Consider the following 22,415-nt stretch of genomic DNA (forward strand, 5'->3'; position numbering starts at 1 on the left):
TAAACATTAGAATGGATTTCTGATATTGGCACAAGCTATTATGACTGTTGTAAATTATAAAATTATTTGGACGGTTAGATGGGGATGGTGGTGGGTTAAACTTTACAAAGCGATCAATATCTTAGATTACGGAAACACGTCTTTCTCACACTTGAGTTTAAAACAGAAGTTATATACACGTGATCAAAATACTCTCATTTCATTGGCTAATGACAAGGTACAAGCACAGGCATTTATAAATAGATACATGATGGACAAATTAGCTAAAAATAACCAATAAAAACCGGAACTTAAATTAGAATTTCTAAAAATAGAATTCATGATACAATGATGACATAAAACATATTATTTGGCAATAATATTTCATTATGCCCATGCATTGATCTTAACAGTTACCAATAAAGCTTATTCCATTAATAGACTTAAATCTTTCGTTCCATCTATGAACTGCAGCTTGTTAATTTTTTACCTTAAAAAACAACTAAATGGTCATTGACGAAATAATGTCATTTATTAATGACGAATCAAAAACTTGTACAAATAAACCACATCACAAACAGGGAGATCCCTGACAAAGTCAATACTTAAACTTATTAAAATGACTTATGTAACAGGTACTGTGGGATCTCCCTTATTGGTTAAAAAACACCTGAACAAATATTGAGATCACCCGGTAAAATATAACCAAAAATATTAACAACAATGGCAGGGTGATCTCCCTTAATATAAACATGTAAAAAATTAAGGTGGCATATACAAAGTTCTGCCATAAATCTAATAAAACCATGATGCACACAATGTAAACATTAGAATGGATTTCTGATATTGGCACAAGCTATTATGACTGTTGTAAATTATAAAATTATTTGGACGGTTAGATGGGGATGGTGGTGGGTTAAACTTTACAAAGCGATCAATATCTTAGATTACGGAAACACGTCTTTCTCACACTTGAGTTTAAAACAGAAGTTATATACACGTGATCAAAATACTCTCATTTCATTGGCTAATGACAAGGTACAAGCACAGGCATTTATAAATAGATACATGATGGACAAATTAGCTAAAAATAACCAATAAAAACCGGAACTTAAATTAGAATTTCTAAAAATAGAATTCATGATACAATGATGACATAAAACATATTATTTGGCAATAATATTTCATTATGCCCATGCATTGATCTTAACAGTTACCAATAAAGCTTATTCCATTAATAGACTTAAATCTTTCGTTCCATCTATGAACTGCAGCTTGTTAATTTTTTACCTTAAAAAACAACTAAATGGTCATTGACGAAATAATGTCATTTATTAATGACGAATCAAAAACTTGTACAAATAAACCACATCACAAACAGGGAGATCCCTGACAAAGTCAATACTTAAACTTATTAAAATGACTTATGTAACAGGTACTGTGGGATCTCCCTTATTGGTTAAAAAACACCTGAACAAATATTGAGATCACCCGGTAAAATATAACCAAAAATAGTAAACAACAATGGCAGGGTGATCTCCCTTAATATAAACATGTAAAAAATTAAGGTGGCATATACAAAGTTCTGCCATAAATCTAATAAAACCATGATGCACACAATGTAAACATTAGAATGGATTTCTGATATTGGCACAAGCTATTATGACTGTTGTAAATTATAAAATTATTTGGACGGTTAGATGGGGATGGTGGTGGGTTAAACTTTACAAAGCGATCAATATCTTAGATTACGGAAACACGTCTTTCTCACACTTGAGTTTAAAACAGAAGTTATATACACGTGATCAAAATACTCTCATTTCATTGGCTAATGACAAGGTACAAGCACAGGCATTTATAAATAGATACATGATGGACAAATTAGCTAAAAATAACCAATAAAAACCGGAACTTAAATTAGAATTTCTAAAAATAGAATTCATGATACAATGATGACATAAAACATATTATTTGGCAATAATATTTCATTATGCCCATGCATTGATCTTAACAGTTACCAATAAAGCTTATTCCATTAATAGACTTAAATCTTTCGTTCCATCTATGAACTGCAGCTTGTTAATTTTTTACCTTAAAAAACAACTAAATGGTCATTGACGAAATAATGTCATTTATTAATGACGAATCAAAAACTTGTACAAATAAACCACATCACAAACAGGGAGATCCCTGACAAAGTCAATACTTAAACTTATTAAAATGACTTATGTAACAGGTACTGTGGGATCTCCCTTATTGGTTAAAAAACACCTGAACAAATATTGAGATCACCCGGTAAAATATAACCAAAAATATTAACAACAATGGCAGGGTGATCTCCCTTAATATAAACATGTAAAAAATTAAGGTGGCATATACAAAGTTCTGCCATAAATCTAATAAAACCATGATGCACACAATGTAAACATTAGAATGGATTTCTGATATTGGCACAAGCTATTATGACTGTTGTAAATTATAAAATTATTTGGACGGTTAGATGGGGATGGTGGTGGGTTAAACTTTACAAAGCGATCAATATCTTAGATTACGGAAACACGTCTTTCTCACACTTGAGTTTAAAACAGAAGTTATATACACGTGATCAAAATACTCTCATTTCATTGGCTAATGACAAGGTACAAGCACAGGCATTTATAAATAGATACATGATGGACAAATTAGCTAAAAATAACCAATAAAAACCGGAACTTAAATTAGAATTTCTAAAAATAGAATTCATGATACAATGATGACATAAAACATATTATTTGGCAATAATATTTCATTATGCCCATGCATTGATCTTAACAGTTACCAATAAAGCTTATTCCATTAATAGACTTAAATCTTTCGTTCCATCTATGAACTGCAGCTTGTTAATTTTTTACCTTAAAAAACAACTAAATGGTCATTGACGAAATAATGTCATTTATTAATGACGAATCAAAAACTTGTACAAATAAACCACATCACAAACAGGGAGATCCCTGACAAAGTCAATACTTAAACTTATTAAAATGACTTATGTAACAGGTACTGTGGGATCTCCCTTATTGGTTAAAAAACACCTGAACAAATATTGAGATCACCCGGTAAAATATAACCAAAAATAGTAAACAACAATGGCAGGGTGATCTCCCTTAATATAAACATGTAAAAAATTAAGGTGGCATATACAAAGTTCTGCCATAAATCCAATACCCATTGGATTCCCGCCACCCAAAGGAAATAGATGGAACTGGAGACTTTGATAACTATATTATACATTGTTTTAGTAAAACTTAGAACAATGTGTAAAAGTATGGCCTACTGAAGATGTAATTATAATAATTGACATTTTTGATATGACAGAATATTTATGAAATATGATTAACTGATTTTGACGGATGGCCAGCAACATACCCTATTAATACAAACACTAAAATACAATACTAAAAAACAAAACACTATGTTTTCTAAGGACAGGGTGGTAGCAGACATTCTATCTGAACTACATGCAACAAAAAAAAAAGGGGGGGGGTACACTAACATATCTAATCTAGAACAATGAAAGCAGTGGGGAAAAGTAAATGCCATGATCTAATTCCAAGATGACAGACATAGTAGCAGACCTGATCTGAACTACTATCAATGTAAGTTGTATATATCATAATTATGGTAGCAGACTTGATATGAACTCCAAACAATCCTACCACTTTGAAGAGGTAGTAATAAAAATCACTCACAGGCAAACAACAGAGCAGATCTATAGCAGACATCATCTGAACTAGTTATATAACGTTATCTTGCTGATAACAACTTATACCCAGGAATGATATTGATTAAGTTTCTTAGTAAAGTGCAACATTAAATGAACCCAACCGAATGTATCGTTTAACAGCATCAGACTTCCATCTACCCATATTCTGAATCGCATTTTCCGAGAAACCAACCTTAGATGCATGAGTTGCAGCACCAATTCTGAAGCTGTGACCCTTATAATGTTTTGGATCCAAACCAATATTTTTGATCACTTCATTTAACTTTTTTGCCACAAAGGAATAAGGCACCGGACAACCATCTAAAAACTGGAAAAGGGGGCCACAAGAATGGCGATAATGTTTTAAATAGTAAAACAATGCATGTACTGGACATGACTTAGTGTTTTTTGATACTTCTAATGTAATAATCTTTGGCTGTCCATAACTGACTGTTTTAAAATGTTTCAACACCACTTGCACCTGCTTTAGCTTTCCATGAGCTGTCTCAAAATGGACATCCGATCTCTGAATGACCTTATCTGACTGAGTCTTTGATTTTATAACCAATTCCCCTAATCTGAAAAAACCATGAAATGCCATCAAAAACAATGCCTTAAGTAACAATGAATGTGCCCTAGTTGAGACAGATTGATCTAGTGAATTCACAAGTTTTTTCAAAATTTCACCTGTAATTGGAAGACGGGTATCTACCGATGGACCTAATTTGTAACAACCTCTTAGCAGCTTTTGTACTAGGAAACACTGAGCGGGATCTGGCAATTTTAACATCTTATGAATATATGTTAAAGCCGAAATGTGGGATGCTATTGAGCTTGGTGAATAACCAATTTCGAATTAATGACCTATAAAATTACATATTGTAATGTAATGTACAGGTAAGGATATGGAGCCTACCCATTCAAGGAAAATATGCCATGAATGTAGATATGCTTTCCTTGTTGCAGGGGCTAAGGAAGCCTGTAGAATTCTTTTTGCAGAGTTTGTCAAATGTAAAGAAGATCCACTGGGATTTTTGTTTGTTGTCTGTGTAAATGAGGTGGTTTTTGAAAAGCTTCCTGAAATTTAAAACGGGATAATCTGTCAGCTGTTACATTCAACTTCCCAGGTATATGCTTTGCACGGAAATGAATATTAAAACGTAAGGACACTAAAACAAGACGGCGTAACAATTTCATGAGAGCTTTATCTCGACACGATTTTTTATTGAGAACCTCAACGACAGCCATATTGTCTGATAAGAATAATACCTTTTTATTTTGAAAATGGCATGACCATAATTCCAATGCAAGGACAATTGGAAACAATTCTTTAATACAAATTTGATAATCTTCTAATTCCAATGGCCATTCCCTTGCAAACCAATCAGACCTTAAAACAGCTGAAAATCCCATTGAGCCAGAAGCATCTGTGTATAAACTCAGATGGTCTGATGACACCCAAACTCTATCCAGAAAAACTGACTTGCCATTGAAATGGTCAGTAAAAGTAGCCCAAGTTTCTAAATCAGCCCTTGAGTCTTTATTTAATCTTATGTAGAATTTTGGGTTAGACAAACCACATGTTAGGTTGATCAAACGACGAAGAAATGTTCGACCTGGGACAACCACAGAACAAGCAAAATTCAAAAGATTCAAATGATTGACTGCATTTCTTTTAAAGTGACCTTTTTACACCTTTTGAACAAGTTAAGTTTGTCCTTTATTTTTTGGATCTTATCTACTGGAAGCCGACACTCCATTTTCACTGAATCAACCTCTATACCATAAATGACAATGTTGGTCGTAGGTGCCTGAGTTTTTTCCATTTTTATTGGCACCCCAATTTTTTTACATAGAAATAAAAAACTAGCAAGATCGTTTCTACAGGTTATTGAATTTGGGGGTCCCACAAAGAAAAAATCATCTAAAATATGGGACATACCCGAAGCATTGAAGACATTTTCCATGACCCATTGGAGAGCAGAACTAAATGATTCAAAGATTTGACAGCTACTACTCGCTCCCATAGGAAGACATTTGTCATAATAGTATTGACCTTCCCAAGTAAACCCTAGCAGGTAGTAATCAGCTGGATGAATAGGTATGATCCGGAAAGCATCTTCAATGTCAGTCTTCGCCATTAAACATTCACGCCCAAACTTTTGAACTAAATCAACCACCTGATCTATGGAATCGTACTGAACAGCTGAATTTTCTCTTGGTATATTGGAATTTACTGATTGATTTTTAGGGAATGAAAGATCATGAATTACCCTAAATTTTCCTGTACTGCCTTTTGGCACTAACCTAATGGGGATACCACAAATTGTTCAAAAGGTTTGTTTGAAAATGGACCTGCAATTCTTCCTTTGTTTAACCCTGTTTGTATATAATCTTCTATAATGTCTGGGTGATCTAATGTGGATTTATGGTTTTGAGGTACACAGGATGAAGGAGCAGAAGTACAACCTAATCTAAAACCATGAGTAAAGCCATTTATCAAGTACGAAGCCTGATCACTGTCATAATCAACTAAAAATTCACCTAAACTTTTTGGGTTGACTGGGGAAGGTAGTTGGCTGGGTGATTGTTGAGGACTTGGTGACAGTGTTGGTATTTGTTGGTTTTTGTTTACGAAATCTACAATTGGCTCTTGCATGTGATCCTGAGCATGATTGACACATGTGGGCAAATGAGCAGGGGTTATGAGTGCATTGTTCCCCATTGTTAAAGGCATAGCAGAATCTAATAGGCTTATTGCCTGTGTTTGCTCGAAAGGGCTGCTGAAATTGATAATTGCTAGAAGCAGCCTTGATTCTTAATTCTTCAACCGGTTTTTGCCACGGTAATTCAACAGTCTCTTTCAACATCCGAAAATTCTCATCATAGATTCTCCAGGCCTTATCTCCTAACATTTTGTTCATTTCTCTAATAAAATAGCAGTACTTTAGGAGATGGGGAGCCTGTTCTGGATATTTTTCAATAAAAATTCCCATAAAAATCAAAAAAGCATCAGTCCATTGCTGAATTGACATTGGCAATTTGGGCTTTGATGACCCTTGCTGTACAATAAGGGACCCAGATGATATGTTTAACGAAATAGGATCCTCTCGACGCTGCAACAGCAAACCTAAATCAATAAATTGATTTGCCCAGATCTTAGCTTTTAATCGATGAGGTGTTGCAGCCCCAAGAGGAATACCATCAGATAAATCAATAACATTTTTAAGATTGGCAGTTGCTGGCTCACCTTGACCGTCTTGTTGTAATAACGCACTAACTAAGTCTGCAATATTTTGCTGAGGCTGGTTGTCACTAACTGTTGATGTTGTTGTTTGCTGACTTGCCATTGGATGGGCGTGGGCTTCGATATCACCCTGGTTTTGAACACATGGCTGCACGATATCCGTGGTGGTATCACTCGAATTTGTCTGGTTTTGGGACAAAGTTTGGGATTGTCTTAAGATTGCTGCAGCTAATAAGTCGTAATTAATAGCATCACTCGACACTGGTTCTGCACGAGACACTGGTTCATCAGACACTGGTTCTGCTTGAAGACTTAAGTCATCATTTCGTGGTACTTTTGCCGGTCGCCTCCTTTTTGTTGACTGCCCCTCTAAAGCCCGCTTAGGCATGGTTTTTCTGAAGTGAAATTTTTATTCTTATTAATAGACATGCTTACTGCCAGAGTATTAGCCTTTGAGGGCTAATTGACAATTTGTTTCTTTTCATGGATGGTTGTAACTTATATTTGAAAAACATGTAACCATCTTTAAAAACTTACATGACTTGACTTCTGTGATACACCTTTGTATCCAATTAGTAACTTAGAAATCTTAGACTTTGTGTATGTTTTCTTATTTCTTTTGATATAAACACATACATAGAAATCTTAGACTTTGTATATGTTTTCTTATTTCTTTTGATATAAACACATACATAAAACAGATGATGGCTTACTTAGATATAGCCAATCTGCTCATGCTTCAACTTAGAAAGGGCTTTAATCAGAATATAACTTAGAATTCTGACAACTTTCCCATAAGCAGAAATCATGTATTTTAAATTCTTATTTCTTCAAATACATATATATCCATTAAAACAGATGATGGCATACTTAGATATAGCCCATCCAATCATGTCTCAGCTTTGATAAAGGTGTGTATAATAGACATGAACTTAAATTTTTTGGTCACTCTCGCAATTATTGCTGTATCAATCTAAAAATTCTTACTATTCCTGCATTACATTGAAACAGGATTACAGTACTGTACCTAAACTGTACAGATTGAATTGAATATTCTTAAAATATCTTTATAGAATATCTCCAAAATGTTATTCCTTATGCTTATGTAAACAAAAATTTTCCATGTTAAGTATGCATACTCAGTTTCTTAGAAAATAACTCGTTATACTCATTAAAAACTTTCTTAAATTATCTTTTTTAAATTTTCTTTGACAAAGTGATGTTAATTTACTGGCCTTGAGTTTTTGAACTCTGTTATGCACTGCATATTTTATGCTCCTCAAGTATTTGACCATGGGTGCTGGATAACATCCATCCGAATCTACCCCAAGGTGAACTCCATCGCGCCCAAGGTATGCCAAGTTAGTCCAAAATCCTCTATGTTTCCAGAAATGGACATGCTCCTCACTACTTGTCAAATGTTCCAAGTGTTTGTTTATACTGATGACCTCCTCGTTATATCCAATCGGTGATTTTCGAGGGTCGCGGCGCAACAGTTGACCAATGATCACGGATTTTACACCATATCCATGTATCAAATAGTTCGCAAATGAAAAAATGTCTTGTGCAATGACATGTGATGGTCGAGTCGTCGCATCGTTACCCCCTATCTCCAGAACACATAAAGTAGGAACTGCCGAAAACGCGCACAATCTTGACGAGTTAGCAAGTCCGTAAATAGACAAACCCCCTTGGCTCCGAAAACACACATTAATTTGTTCTTCATCAAGACCCAAGTTTTCATACACAGGGTTTTGTAAAATAAATCGTTCCAATCGTTTTACATAAGAATGCCCAATAATGCACACTGATGTTCGATCCGCCATTTTGACTGGTTACATACCCCGGGCGCCGATGGTAAAAACTTACACAGTACACCGATTTTAACACTTACTTTAACTAAATAACAAAGTTCCAAAGCAAATCCTCCCGCGTCCAATACTTCTCAAACTATCGGAAAGTACATGGCCGTGAATTTAAACTTTACAAAGCGATCAATATCTTAGATTACGGAAACACGTCTTTCTCACACTTGAGTTTAAAACAGAAGTTATATACACGTGATCAAAATACTCTCATTTCATTGGCTAATGACAAGGTACAAGCACAGGCATTTATAAATAGATACATGATGGACAAATTAGCTAAAAATAACCAATAAAAACCGGAACTTAAATTAGAATTTCTAAAAATAGAATTCATGATACAAAGATGACATAAAACATATTATTTGGCAATAATATTTCATATGTATTATTGATTTGATCGATTAATTAAGAAGCTGAATTTTGCAAATCAAATTCCATTTTTCAAATATCCAATCTTAAATGCCAAGCACGGCCTGAATGCCTTCTAATGTAACGCTTTTTTACGTAAATTCTACATATGTGGTGTTTTCTACAAAAGTATCCCCTTTTAATAATATTAATTTCTTGATAGACGCCATTGATAAGTGTTTGTTTTTTAAGATATGTTTAGGATTTGAAACACTACGCGTTACAACCTGTGCAACTGATACCACAGTAATAATTCTCAAAGCAAAGCCCTGGCGGGCACTGTATAGCACGTGTGATATTATTATAACAGTTTAAAAATCGTGTACAATCTCCTGGGTAAGTATGAATTCCATTTTCAAAGCAAGCGTTTGCTGAAAAGTAAAATATGATGATATATAATTCTTAGCATTCAAATCAACTGATATATTTTGGTCTATGTTAAAATAATTAACAAAATTGGCTTACCTGGGAGTGGATTGACAAACACTTCTCTCGAATAGAGTGGAGACTCAGAAATCAATAGAGTGTGTTGGCTATCGACAACGCAACGGATGTAGTGACTTTGAATATTGTCGGTGTTGAAATTAATTGAAAAGGATAATGTTGCATCATAATGACAATTTTCTTTTAAGGTAGTCAGTGATTTGGTAGATGGTGAAAAGTTTGTAAAATTCCCGGTTTCTCCATCTCGTATTTCTAATGTCATTGTTCCAGGAGGGTTTCCAATACTCCCTGTACATGAATGGGATCCTGAATCGGTTCCCTCTGTCCACGTGTAGTCTATAACTAGTGTTGGTATTCCTGGTTTTGCTTTAAACAAAGAAATATTATTGATGAAAAATTTCAATGCGATTGATTCAATTAAAAGAAGGAAATTCTAGATATCATGTTTATCTCTGATTGTGATTTACTGTTGATTCAGTAACTAATAGTGCTTTTAAAATAGTGAGGTAATCATATTAAGGTAAGCCTATAGATGATATCAAGTTAGATTGCAAGATGTTTGCAAGAGATTCATCTTAAGGGCAAGCTTTTATGAGTTGTCTTTATAATTGTGTACATGCTTATTGACCATTTGACTAACATACATGCATATATATTTATAACATCTTATCATATAAATAAGACGGACAGGTCATTTGGACCTTTTGCTTAAAAATGTGGACAGACACCGCCTTCATCCATTATGCAAGTCCTAATATTATCAATTTTAGAAATCAGATAAATGTCTAAACTAATTACGGCCACTGCTTTGTTCGACGTTTAAGAAAATATAATTACCTTTTATTTCCAAAGAGGCAGTTTTATAACAGCTTCCTTTTTCACTTACTTCAACAGTAAATGTGTACTCATTTTCGTCCGAACATGACACATTTTTTATTTCAAATGTGAAAGACGTCCCTACTGTGCTGTTATACTTCTCAAAGTCATCCGAAAAGTAGTAATTGGTCCCATTTGGATATACCGTCATGATTGCTTGACCATTTTTCATCACCGTGATATTGTCATATTTCATTGATGTGTTCATCTCACAGACAATATTGCCGGATTCCATTTCAAATACTGAGGATGGTTTGCATGATAAAAGGGGACCTGTAGTTACATGTATTTCAATACATTTTGGTTCATGTTTATTAGACTAAAATCAAGTGGCATTTCATCGATTAAATTAACATTGATCACGATAACAAAATTTTAAAGTATCCTTTGGTTTTTATTGCCATAGCTGTCAAAGAAAATATGACACTAAAAAGTGAATAAAAATGGGCCCCGACGTATGTACTTGTAATATGAATAAAACCCAAGTAGCAGAAAAGTTATGCAACATTAACTGTGAATGATTAAAATATCAATTTACAATCCACCGCGTAGTAAAAAAATTCTTACACTGTATTTCTGGGACCCCAGGCAGAGAAGATGTAGTAGTTATTTGACCTAATGTATTGAAGAGAAATGAAAATTAACGTTGAAACATGTTTCTACCTTGGATCATATGTATAATATTGACTCTAAATTTATTATGAAAAAGGATAAAATTTTCCGTTATTTACTTTCTGTCGTTGAACCCATTTCAGATTCACAGGCAACGTCTGTACACCAATTACAATAATTTTTCTTATGATCAAAACACAACGCGTTTCCACATAATTGACCCGTTGGTTTGTTGTTGAAGCATCTTATGTATGTTCTACATTGATCTATTTTCTCGTATGGTACATAAATGTCAGATCCATTTGAACTGTCGCAAACCGCATCTGTATGTAAAGAACATATTATTTACCGTGTATTCTTGTTTTATCTTTAAGTATATGAATGCATGACAATAAAACATAGTGTTTCTTTAATATCATTCCGATATTTTTACATTTTATGATCGGATTCAGTGATTTCATATCATGTCATCATCATTTAAAAAGTAAGTTGTTTCTATTCAATTATATTGCTAAAAAGTTTAAATACGATGCACTCATTCTTGTATTTTTGCTTCAGAATTTTGATTCCCCACAAACAAAATGCTTACATGATGAAGTTATTAAACTTAAACGGTGTTAGAAATTAAAATTACCCATCTTGAAAAGATTCTGATTAGTTTTTTTTGCTTCATTCTTATCTTTGGAAACCAGTCCTCAGTTATACCGTTAAACTGTATAGTCATGGATTATATGATCATATTTAGAAATCGATTTGCTGCTTGGAATTTCAAAAAAAAAATATGTAAAGAGTATTATTATTAAGTAATTTATCTTTAATGAATATCAATCATAATTGTTTTCTTTTTAACACTTAACTCTGTTTAACTGGAAAGAGTTACTTACCTGGAATAACATATATTTCCTTTTCGACCGAGGTAAAATTAACTTCATTAGTTTCACTTATCACTCTACAGCGACTTTTGGCTTTATTCCAATCTCTTGTTGCTTGAAGCAAGAACTTAATTTCTTTCGTCCTAGTACAATTAACACTGCCTGGCTCATCGTCATTGACAATTATGATGCTTAGCCCACTTGCAAGGCTTACTTTAAATTTTAGTGGTAGTTTTAAAGACGTCTTCATTTCCTCTGTCACCGTCAATTTGTCGTAGGTGAAGCTAGCGTTTGTTGTTGGGTCTGTGAATTTTAATGATAAGTAACCCAGACCGCTAGGATATCCTACGTCTCCACTGCATGTGTGCAACTTGCTAGTGTCGTATTTGTCATCTTTGATGTCAGGATGTAAGGTGAATGTCACTGCCTCGTGTTTCGGAGGGTCTGGAAAGAGTTTGTTTTTAAATATAAACAAATATTGCACTTCATGATTAAAATGAATATGCTTATATAAAACTTGACCCTAAAGATTGTTTATAAATTAAAGTAGCACGTACTCCTCAGATGAACAAGAAGATATGCAGGCGATTCTAGCTGCGATTCATCCTCTTTAATGACAATACAAAGATATTGTCCATCATCAGAGCATTTTATAGAAGAAAACGTCAACTTCAAGGAGTTGTTTGTGTAACTGACTGTGGTTCCATCTACATGAGATGTCATATTTGGGAAAGTAACATTTGCCACGGTGGTATTGAAGGGATTTTCTATTTTTCGTATTAGAATTGATTTGATAAAATTTGTGTTTCGTGCTAAGCATTTCACCGACACCTGGCTCCCGATGGAGGACTCTAGTTTGTAGGTTTCAAAGACTACATCTGTAATAGAAACAAGTTAATTGAAGGAATGGTTTATTACTGATTAGAAGATTTAAAACAATCGTTGTCAAATATCGTACCTGCATTTTGAACAAAAATCTGTTTGGTCGGTTGAACTAATGGCCAATCAACTAGTTCACACATTAAATCTGCATTATTGAAACTTGTATATGCAGCGAAAGGGGTTGATGGTTTCCATAAAACTTTTACAAAACAATGTGACATATTTCTCTCAATCACAGTCGTGGTTCCTTTGATTTCAAAAAAGCCGCTTTCTGTTTGCTTTTTATAATACCCTTTGATATTTGCCTGAGACTCATCAAGGGAAGCCGTACAGTTAAAATCAACTAAAGTACCCTCTGGATATTCAGGTTCAATGTGTATTTGAAATCAAGTCAGATTACCTATCAAAAAGTGAAAATGAAAATTTACCTTAAAAATAGGTAAATTTAAACTCAATATTCATAGGGACATGTTATTATCTTAGTAAGAAATAAGCTGAAGTAATGCATGTGACAAAGGTTATTTCCAACATACAATTACCAGCGACAAACAATTCCAAATAAATAGAGAAAACGAGACAATCAGAAGAAGAGATATAAAGATGATGATATGTATTATTTAACTGTATCTTAGCCAGCATGTTCGCTCTATGTAAGGAATATGACCAGCTAACATTGTAATGGATACCATTTCACTTACTTGCAGGTATATTTAACGTTTAAATTTACAAACTGTCATTTTAAAATTACACTCCAACAATACATTCATTTTTTGCATTCATTGGGTTTAACATACCAAGGACATTAAGTTCGAATGTCTCCACAGAAGCCGCAACAGAAGAATTTGTTCCCCCTGCGATTATTCTATATCGCCCTTTAGAACTACATTTCAGTTGCTGAAAGGTAAACATTAAGATCTTTGGGGACAAATCAAAGTTCGTTGAAAGGATAATAGGAGACTGGGGTATAGATTGTGTTTGGCCATCTGGGAATATTTCCCCTACATACTCCTCATTTTGGCTATGTTCCGAAAGAAAGGTTATATTTAAGCTGGTAAAAAAAGTATCCAAAATAATGCATCTGATCACAGCCGTTGTTCCCAAGAAATGAGCAGAGTCATTGCAGGACACATCTGTAAAATCAATAATTATTCAAACTATAGCTGTAATCTTTTGGGATATTTTTGGGTTTTTAATTTTTATTTGTTGCCCTCTCCAAATGTACATTTAAATGAAACATTTATGAAAGCACTTCTTCTACAATAATTTTAATTGAACTATTGATCAGTGTATTATTTTATTGGTTAATTTATAAATATCAGTATATCAATAGGTTTCATTTCTTACATCTTCTCCCTGGGGGCAGCGTCGTGGTCGTTGTAGTAGGTCCTATCGATATAAAAGAAATTTAAAATATTTTTAAAAATCAACATTAAACTTGTTTTCTTGAAATTTATCAGTTAAGTTTGATTTTTATCATGTAACATGTGTCACATATTTAACTCCATCTACTTTTAAATAAATGTTTAACTATTAATAATAAATGTTATTACGCATTTGGTAATATAAAGTGTACCAGGCGTTGTCAATTCATCACACGTAAAGGTTGAATCGCAAGGCACGCAATATCCTAAAGAGAACTGAAAGCATTGTCCTAAGGGACACTGATTTCCTTTTGCATACATTTTTCCTTGTATTTTATTACAATTTATGTAATCATTACAGTCATTGTTGGGATGTTTTCTAAATGCTCCGTGCTCATACCCATCGCAAAAATTCCCTAGAAAAATTAAGTTTTTAAATCAAACAATACCTTTCCATCTGAAAGAACTCACTACAATCAAATATGAGCGAAACTTTTTATAATCTTCAAGAATGTAGATATCCTACCTGGAATAACCGTTATTGTTGACTCGACAGCAGAAAACTCTTCCATTTCTTCTTTTAAAACGCATTTAATGGTACCATTATCAAAATCCATTTTCAAATCAAGTAAGAAAGTAATTGTTTCTTTGATGTTACAAGATTGATTTGAAGAACTGCTGGTATGTGACACAAGTAGAAATTGTGCAGTTCCCGTGATGTTTATATAAGTAATGTTGTTGGTTGAGTCAAACATTTTTTCGACCTCTGCTATTTTTTTCGAGTATGTGAAAGCTCTTTGGGATCCTGGTTGAAATATTTGAATTTCTAAAAAGTTGTCATTGTTTTCATCTCCAATGTGATCTGTTGAACAAACATGGTTTAAACCTCGTCTTGCAAATGGTTCATAAATATCTGGATGCAATGTCATTGTTGGTTTAGATCCTAGAATAAAAAATTACCAAATGAAATGAATTATTATTTGTCAATCATAATTAATGGTTGGTACATAATGCCAAATCTTAAAGACGACACATTCAACTTCATCCATTTTAAAATTCATCAATTTATGAAATTATGAAATATAAAGCATCAATTTAAAGTGAGAGTTATCTTTCTTATCCTATGTTTTTTTAAGTAAACTTAAGAAAACTTAATGCTTGAACGTTACCCAAAATAGGGGCAATGAAGCAGTTCTTAGGGTGATAATAATAAACAATAATAAATATAAATAAAACGATAATAAATAAAAAAGATTTTTTAAAATACAAAATCGTTTTAATTAATTTACTCCATTTTCTGTATATAATTCAACAAATATTTAAAGATTTCATTACGAAAATTATGAAGAAATTGTGTCGATGGTATGCATCTTTGCTATTACATTTTATAGAATATCCTGGTAAATGGTATTAGAAGTGAAGCATATGTACCTTCCACTATAAATGACATTTCCGGAGAAACTCTTGTTGCATTATTCGTTGTCATTAACTTGCAGTTGTACCGTCCTTGATCCTGACATTCGACACTGAGTATACTCAATGTAAGTCTCACTTCTCCATCATATTCTTGTATATTGGTAGAGTACCTCCCATTGGTTGAAGAAGCTACGCCAGAACTGTTTAAGGTAGCAATTAGGATGTTGTCTTTTGACATTATAAGTTCTTGCAATATGGACATAGGACTTCGAGCTATACATTCTATCTCTTGATTGGAACTCGTCAAAGCTTTATATGAATATTTCGTGAAAGCAACATCTACAATTACAAACAGCGTAACTCAGCAGGTTATGGTTATTTTATCTTAATAGAAAGAAGAATATATTTTTTTTATTTGTAAGATGCGCAAAGTTAATATTATTTATCCTTACATCCTTGAAAACTTGAAAGCAAATAAATTACATACCAGCAGCAGAAACATTCAGCTTCTTTTCGACATAAATAGTTTCTTTGAGCAATTTGTTTTTTACAACACAGCGAACAATAAGGTCATGCTCTTGTGAAGTCAATGGATTTGGGGGACTGCCTGACCAGTTAAGGACAACAGAGCAATTGGAACTGTAATCGGACCCAAACATCGGTCCTAACAGTGTATGGAGAATTTGAGAGTTTTTAATCAGCTCTACGTAAGCTAAACTATAATTTGGATCCCCTTTCACTGAGCAGTTGATTGTCATTTTATCACCCTCATCGTAGTGTACGTTGGAATCAATCGTGACATCAGATATAGGAGCTTGAAAATTAACTCTTCAATCAATATGCATAATGAATTTATGCGTTTAAATGGTAATAACATGTTCGAGCAAAAAATGACGAGATAAAATGACACCTATGTATGGCTTTTTTTGTATAATGAATGATATAAAAGCTACCATGATTTTCAAAATAACAAAATTAAACTTAATTATTACAGAAACTCCATTATCTCCAGAAAATGTTTATAGTTCTTAACGTTGTTTCTAAATGATTGTCGCATTACCCATGATATTTTAAACAAAAAAACTATTTTCTCTCAGCTTTGTTATATCTAATTTTTTCCAAATGAAACAAACAAAAGTTTATAACACGTATTGCGTATACGTACCAGTTATAGAAATCCAACTGCCATTGTAGACTTGTGTTGAAATTGAGTCATCCATTGTTATGGAACACAGAAATTTGTATTTTTGATTCCAAGAGCACATGTCAGTAGTTGGTGCCTGTAGATCCAGTGACAGATAAACTACAATTTCAGTGTCTGTACTGGTTATGCTTGCATCAAATCTCTTCAAGGAAGCTGGCTCTTCGAAAGTCTTGTTACTGTTGTATTTTCCAATGACGTATGATGTACCTTGATTCTCTACAGTCACTGTTACATGAACCCAATCTCTACGAGTAAAGACAACACAGGTCTTTGTCGTAGTGGTTTCTCCATAGATGCCAAACATAGGTGAAACCACAATATCTGAAAGGGCACAATCAAATCCTATTACCCTCAACGAAAATCAACTTTTCAAATCGTTTCTGCCATGGTGATTTCTCCTTATAATCAGTTAAAGCAGAAAATTTATCGACATAAACATTACCAACCATATTCATTAACATTAAAAATAGTATGTTTGGGTATCGACATTTCAATTTAATGATATGTAAATATGATTATCAGCTATAACCTGATGCAAAATTTGTAACGTATGTTTTTTAACATTTATATGCTGGATTTAGAAGATGGATTATTTCAAATCGAAGTTCACCTGCTGAATATTCTATGATAGTCGCCGTCGCCGAAAATGTTGTTGATCTTATCCTTTCACTTGTCTCAAAGTTTGTTGGTGTTGGGGAACTCTCTGTAGTATGAATTGTTCTTGATATTGTTGATCTTTCTCTTTCGTTCATTGTTGTTGATTCTGCAAATCTTTCAACCGTGTTTGTTGATGTGGTGGGATAGTCTGATGTTGTCAATGTCGTCGACACTTTTGGGTATTCTGTTGTGTTCTTTGTGGTGAAATGGTTTGACACTGTTGTTTTTTGTTCTGTAGCTGCTGTTATTGTCGTTGAAGTGATTAAATGTGCATCAATAGCAAACGGATCTGTTTTGAATGTCTGAACTTCTACAAGAAAACTCACACTTGCCTTCATGATTACAAAGACTGAAAAATTTGCGAGGCCGGAATCTATGTCTGTCAGAGAGTTTTTGAGATCCTGAAAGACTTTTTCTTTGGTGATTTGAATTTCATAATACTGATAATATAACCTGTATTGAACTATGATGCTTCCATTCCTGTTGGGAACAATCACAAAAATGCGTTATTTGTTTGAAATGATTAGACTTTTAAATCTGTTGATTTAATATGCATTGATGGTACTATTATTAATATACTTATTTTACTAAGCAAAAAATAACCCCAAATCCACTTGTGTTTCCATGAAATGTTTCTTTAAATTGCTAAACATTTGTTAGTACCTGAATTTTGTTACATCACAATGTCTGTAGAGGTCTCCAAAATTTGTGTCATTTTTTCCAAGGGCGTCTGTTATCTAAAAAAAACCAGGAATATTTTCATTCCCTAGTAACGTAGAACTATTCCCTCTAGCTTATATGAAATGAATTGATTATAATCCATTACAAAAGTCCGAAAACAACTGTAAGCTGATTTTGGATTTGACTATCTCAAACACGTGTATAAACACATAGTACATGTAGTGGATGTGATTTCTAGGGCTTTATTTGGGAGGGTTTTGATTGTGTGTTCATCTCATTTTTATAAGTTAAACATTGAGTTGGTTATTTCATACTCATATAAAATGTTTTTATTTTGATAAAACAACCATTATCTCGTTGATTATTAATGTAACAATAAGATACTTACTGCACCACAAAACTGTAAAGCAAGATCTTTGAATTCCTTTGAAGATGAATTTGACAGCGCAGGATAGAACTCGCTTTTCAGAGCCATTTCACCATTCACAACATCTGAAAAATCGAATCATTTTCATTACTTTATCTATAACAGTTTGAAGTTAAAATCTCAATCAAAATAGGACAACTTTTAAGAAATAACTTAGTGATACTTTGATCGTTTAAAGGAACAAGTTTTAAGGAGTATAATGATTTACTTTTGTCAATAATTTACTTACTCTTAGGGTGATTTATAATTACATACTTGAACTTTTATCAATATTACATGTAAGTATGGAATACTAGAACAAAAAATATTACAATGCATATTATGTACATGTAGATAGACTAAGCAGTATACAACATTTTCAAAAACAAAGCCAATACACAAACAATGTGTCCAAATTGCTTTAAAGTTTTTTTTAATTCATTCAATACTTGAATTTGATAAAACCGTGTGAAATTACAATATTAAATAGTGTCGTATGAATTTACTAATGAGTCATATTATTTGTAAGACATTTTTTTAACTATTGTTGCTCAATGTTAATTGGTCGGTGAACAATTAACATGGGGGTATTGTAGATGTTTGCGTTTGTAAATTCCTGTGTAATTAAAGAATTCCAATTTGGTTCTCCAGTGACAGTCAGGGATTCAAGGTTTTTTCAATATAGTCTATATAATAGAAGTTTCTTTGTAAATTCTATCGTTGAATGAACAGGGGTTTTTAAAATAGGGATAAGAATATACAAGACTAGTCATATCTTCACAACTTTTTTTTAAATTCTCTATTGAAAAGGGAAGGACAAATTGTACTTTTTTTACGTTCTCATTCCAGAATTGAAGATTTGTGTGTATTTGCTTGAAATGAGTTGTTCTTGGGGTTAGGTAAATAATATGGAATTTTACAGAAACGCGAATTCCAGACAACAGATTACCATAATTAAATATGATAGTTATTTTATGTATGTTTTTAAAATGCTCTGATATAAGGAAAATGAACCACGTAAATATATTTACATCAAACTTACAGTATTTGACAGAAAATTCATCATCTCCTGTAATTGAAATATAGATTGTGTAAAAGCTATGGAGAAAAAAAATCTGAAATTCTTAAAAAGGCATCTTATAAAACACAAAATTTAAGTAATATTCACCTTTCTTAGCCAGAAACCAAGCTAGGACTCCCGCTATGCACGCAATTAAAAGTATACCCAATATAACAACAAGACCAGTCTTGTTTGTCTTTTTGTCATTTCTTTTTTCATTCTGATAAAGATTCTGCGTCTCTGTGTCTACACTGCGATTTTCAATAAACCCGATTCTTCGTGCGCTCTGTAAGGAATTGCTGCTGCCATGCTGAAAAGTGGGCTGTAATTGAAAGTAGTTGATATTACTTTGCCAACAACGTCAACAGGGAAGTGAAAAATTGAAAATTGTTATGGCTTATAGTTGTGCACTTCAATGAAAATTTTAACTGGAGGTTTTAACTGCAAATTTTATTTCGGAAATAAGTCGATGCCTCGCAGCTAAATTGAGAATTTGTTATTTTCTTGTTTCAACGACATGTTTACAGTGCAATGAATTGTCCTAAACACTCATAGGTCATAAAAACCTTTTGTAACTTTGCCAACATTTGTTTGTTTATCTACTACCTTATTTTTCTGTCGTTTTAGAAAAAACAAGTAATACAGAACTTTACTAAATGAAACTGGCCGATGATACCAATTTTTTAGAAAACCAGAACAGATCTATTTTTAATTTTGAACAACATATCAATTACAAATAGAACCTGATACCGATCTCATTATTTGTTAAATTGCATCAGCCTTTTTATGATTAAGTCTAGATTGTGGTTAAGGATACTCTGATGCTGACAATTAAAGAAAATATACATAATATGCATAATTTCCTTCATACCTCCAATCATTTGGGAGATGTATATTTCCTTTTTTTAATACGATTATGCATTTTCTGTTTTCACATATACTTATCCATTTGTATTGTCTTAATAATAGTTAAAAATCATTGTCATATTAAATACTTTGAGGGCTATGAAATGCAATGTATGTACTCCATTTCATGCGCTATAAAGTTATTTTCAACAAAAACGAAAGTACATTCCGAATTAAAGCATCCAAAATTTATTCTCACTGATACATAAGAGAATGTATACCATTTAGGTGGGGCACTAGAGAAAACTGTATATGGTTATTAAGAAGCTCTCTAACAAGTTCCAGCAGACAAGACAAGCCAATGAACAATTGACCGCTTGCACATTTAACAACGAATTTTTTAAAAAAAAGAAGCAATAATCAACTTTCGATTTCTAATAATTTTATTAAATCACCAAACTTACCCGGTACAAGTTCATGTCTATATACTCTTTTCTAGATGAACCACCAGTAATATTATCCGTCCATAGTTGATGTATGTTATCATTTAGAACATCGTCAGATCTCTCTAAAACCACCGGACTTTTGTCAAACTCACTGTGTGTTCGAAACGTGTCACCATCATTTTTCGTAAATATCACCGGAAAACTCTAATGAAACATAATGATTGTTATCGCTGACCGGGCCATTGTTACCGCCTGATGAATCTGTAGACCCATTATCTCCTGCATGACAATCATTTTCGTATCCATTTGTTATAGTACCTTTTTCGATTCCTCGATCTAAAGATGTAGGACTATAGGGATAATTGAATGACTGTAATTTTGGCGAAGCTTTGACATCGTTTTGATGTTTTTCTGTCCTACTAACGAGCATGTGTTCTTCAACACACATTTTTGTTGTCTGTTTCCTCCATTCCTGTTTAAACTGTGCATCTTCAGATTCTCCAAGATTGATACCAATGGACCTACTTTGCGAATACATGTTGGCTCTTTTTTAAAGAAAATCCTTGTTTGGTTTCTTTTGCGACTCAGTTATTATACGTCTCTACTACGCAAAAGCATGCGCAGTGTGTCGCTGTTATATGTACCACTTAAATTTATTTAACAATTCTTCATGGTTCAGTAAAGTTCATTTATTTACATTTTTCTCTAATCAAATAGAAACTAATACTGGTATTAACACAGGTTGTTGTTAAATTTGAGTCAGGAAGATATTATCATTTAAGTATTAGTTTGGTATTGCAAAGGATTTTTCTTTATATATAAAATGAGATGTTAAGTGACTTAATAAATATTGAGCTCGACAGCAAAACTCTAAAGAAGGAATTTGAGGAAGAAAAGTCGCCGATTGGGTAAGATTTTAACAATAAATTTCTTTCTCTATCAAATTGTTTTTTAAATAAATAAAAGCGTGAAGGTAATGAATGAGATATTTAAAAGTAGTACAATTGATGGTTGTTATTTCAGATGCACAGGATTTTAAAGACGGTTACATTATGAATAAATCCTGAATATACTATATCGTATCGTATTGTCTAATTATTCTTTTCGTCCATTTAAAACTCGGTTATGTAATATAAACGTAAAAGGAAGCTGTGCAATTCTACGGATCTATTATAAACGTAGAGTTTCTATTATGATTAATAATTATGAAAAAATAATCATAAAAGTAAAATTCTCTAGTGAATTAAATGGTTTTTAATCTTTTCATCTTCGTTATTTTCATCAAGAAAACCGCATATCCCTGCGTGTCTAGGATTTGTGAATTTATCCAAGGACCCATTCACGGTATTTATGTTTTTCTGGATGTTTTTCGGTCAAACATTTCATTTCTAAATTAGTATGCGTTTCA

At 32.9% G+C, this 22,415-nt stretch overlaps 2 protein-coding genes across 5 annotated transcripts; both read right to left on the reverse strand.

Annotated features, from left to right (window-relative positions):
- Positions 1–1,289: 1,289 nt before the first annotated feature.
- Positions 1,290–9,142, reverse strand: LOC117693159 (uncharacterized). 3 transcript variants are annotated; one of them, XM_034483543.2, is made up of 3 exons: positions 8,204–9,142; positions 6,972–7,363; positions 1,290–4,798 (listed from the first exon to the last, which is right to left on the reverse strand). In XM_034483543.2, exons 1-3 carry the CDS (start codon positions 8,233–8,235, stop codon positions 4,578–4,580), a joined length of 645 nt encoding a protein of 214 aa, XP_034339434.2. In that variant the 5' UTR covers positions 8,236–9,142; the 3' UTR covers positions 1,290–4,577. The 3 variants fall into 3 exon arrangements, with proteins under 3 accessions (XP_034339434.2, XP_034339436.2, XP_034339433.2); XM_034483545.2 differs by lacking the exon at positions 1,290–4,798 and having other exon boundaries at positions 5,622–7,363; positions 8,204–9,136; XM_034483542.2 differs by lacking the exon at positions 1,290–4,798 and having other exon boundaries at positions 5,622–7,363; positions 8,863–9,135.
- A 3,646-nt stretch (positions 9,143–12,788) lies between these two features.
- Positions 12,789–21,609, reverse strand: LOC136270504 (uncharacterized). Of its 2 annotated transcripts, XM_066068106.1 has the most exons (15): positions 21,026–21,609; positions 19,824–20,037; positions 19,698–19,724; positions 18,638–18,741; positions 18,232–18,305; positions 17,522–18,048; positions 16,873–17,232; positions 16,195–16,521; positions 15,723–16,046; positions 14,818–15,234; positions 14,504–14,707; positions 14,275–14,316; positions 13,725–14,060; positions 13,007–13,330; positions 12,789–12,926 (listed from the first exon to the last, which is right to left on the reverse strand). In XM_066068106.1, the coding sequence occupies exons 1-14, from the start codon at positions 21,038–21,040 to the stop codon at positions 13,317–13,319; spliced, it is 2,985 nt and encodes a 994-aa protein (XP_065924178.1). In that variant the 5' UTR covers positions 21,041–21,609; the 3' UTR covers positions 12,789–12,926; positions 13,007–13,316. The 2 variants fall into 2 exon arrangements, with proteins under 2 accessions (XP_065924178.1, XP_065924179.1); XM_066068107.1 differs by lacking the exon at positions 19,698–19,724.
- Between the last annotated feature and the right edge of the window lie 806 nt (positions 21,610–22,415).

Source organism: Magallana gigas, chromosome 8, assembly GCF_963853765.1.
Source record: "Magallana gigas chromosome 8, xbMagGiga1.1, whole genome shotgun sequence".
Lineage (NCBI taxonomy): Eukaryota > Metazoa > Mollusca > Bivalvia > Ostreida > Ostreidae > Magallana > Magallana gigas.

What these genes read in the sequence shown, in the direction of transcription:
- LOC117693159 (XM_034483545.2), bottom strand. Translation starts at nt 8,235, where the DNA reads ATGCAGTGCATAACAGAGTTCAAAAACTCAAG. An exon ending in ACAGAGTTCAAAAACTCAAG is followed by an intron (nt 7,364 to 8,203) that starts GCCAGTAAATTA and finishes ATTTCACTTCAG; the next exon opens with AAAAACCATGCCTAAGCGGG.
- LOC136270504 (XM_066068106.1), bottom strand. An exon ending in TGAATTTTCTGTCAAATACT is followed by an intron (nt 18,742 to 19,697) that starts GTAAGTTTGATG and finishes TCGATTTTTCAG; the next exon opens with ATGTTGTGAATGGTGAAATG. An exon ending in TATCATAGAATATTCAGCAG is followed by an intron (nt 17,233 to 17,521) that starts GTGAACTTCGAT and finishes GTGCCCTTTCAG; the next exon opens with ATATTGTGGTTTCACCTATG.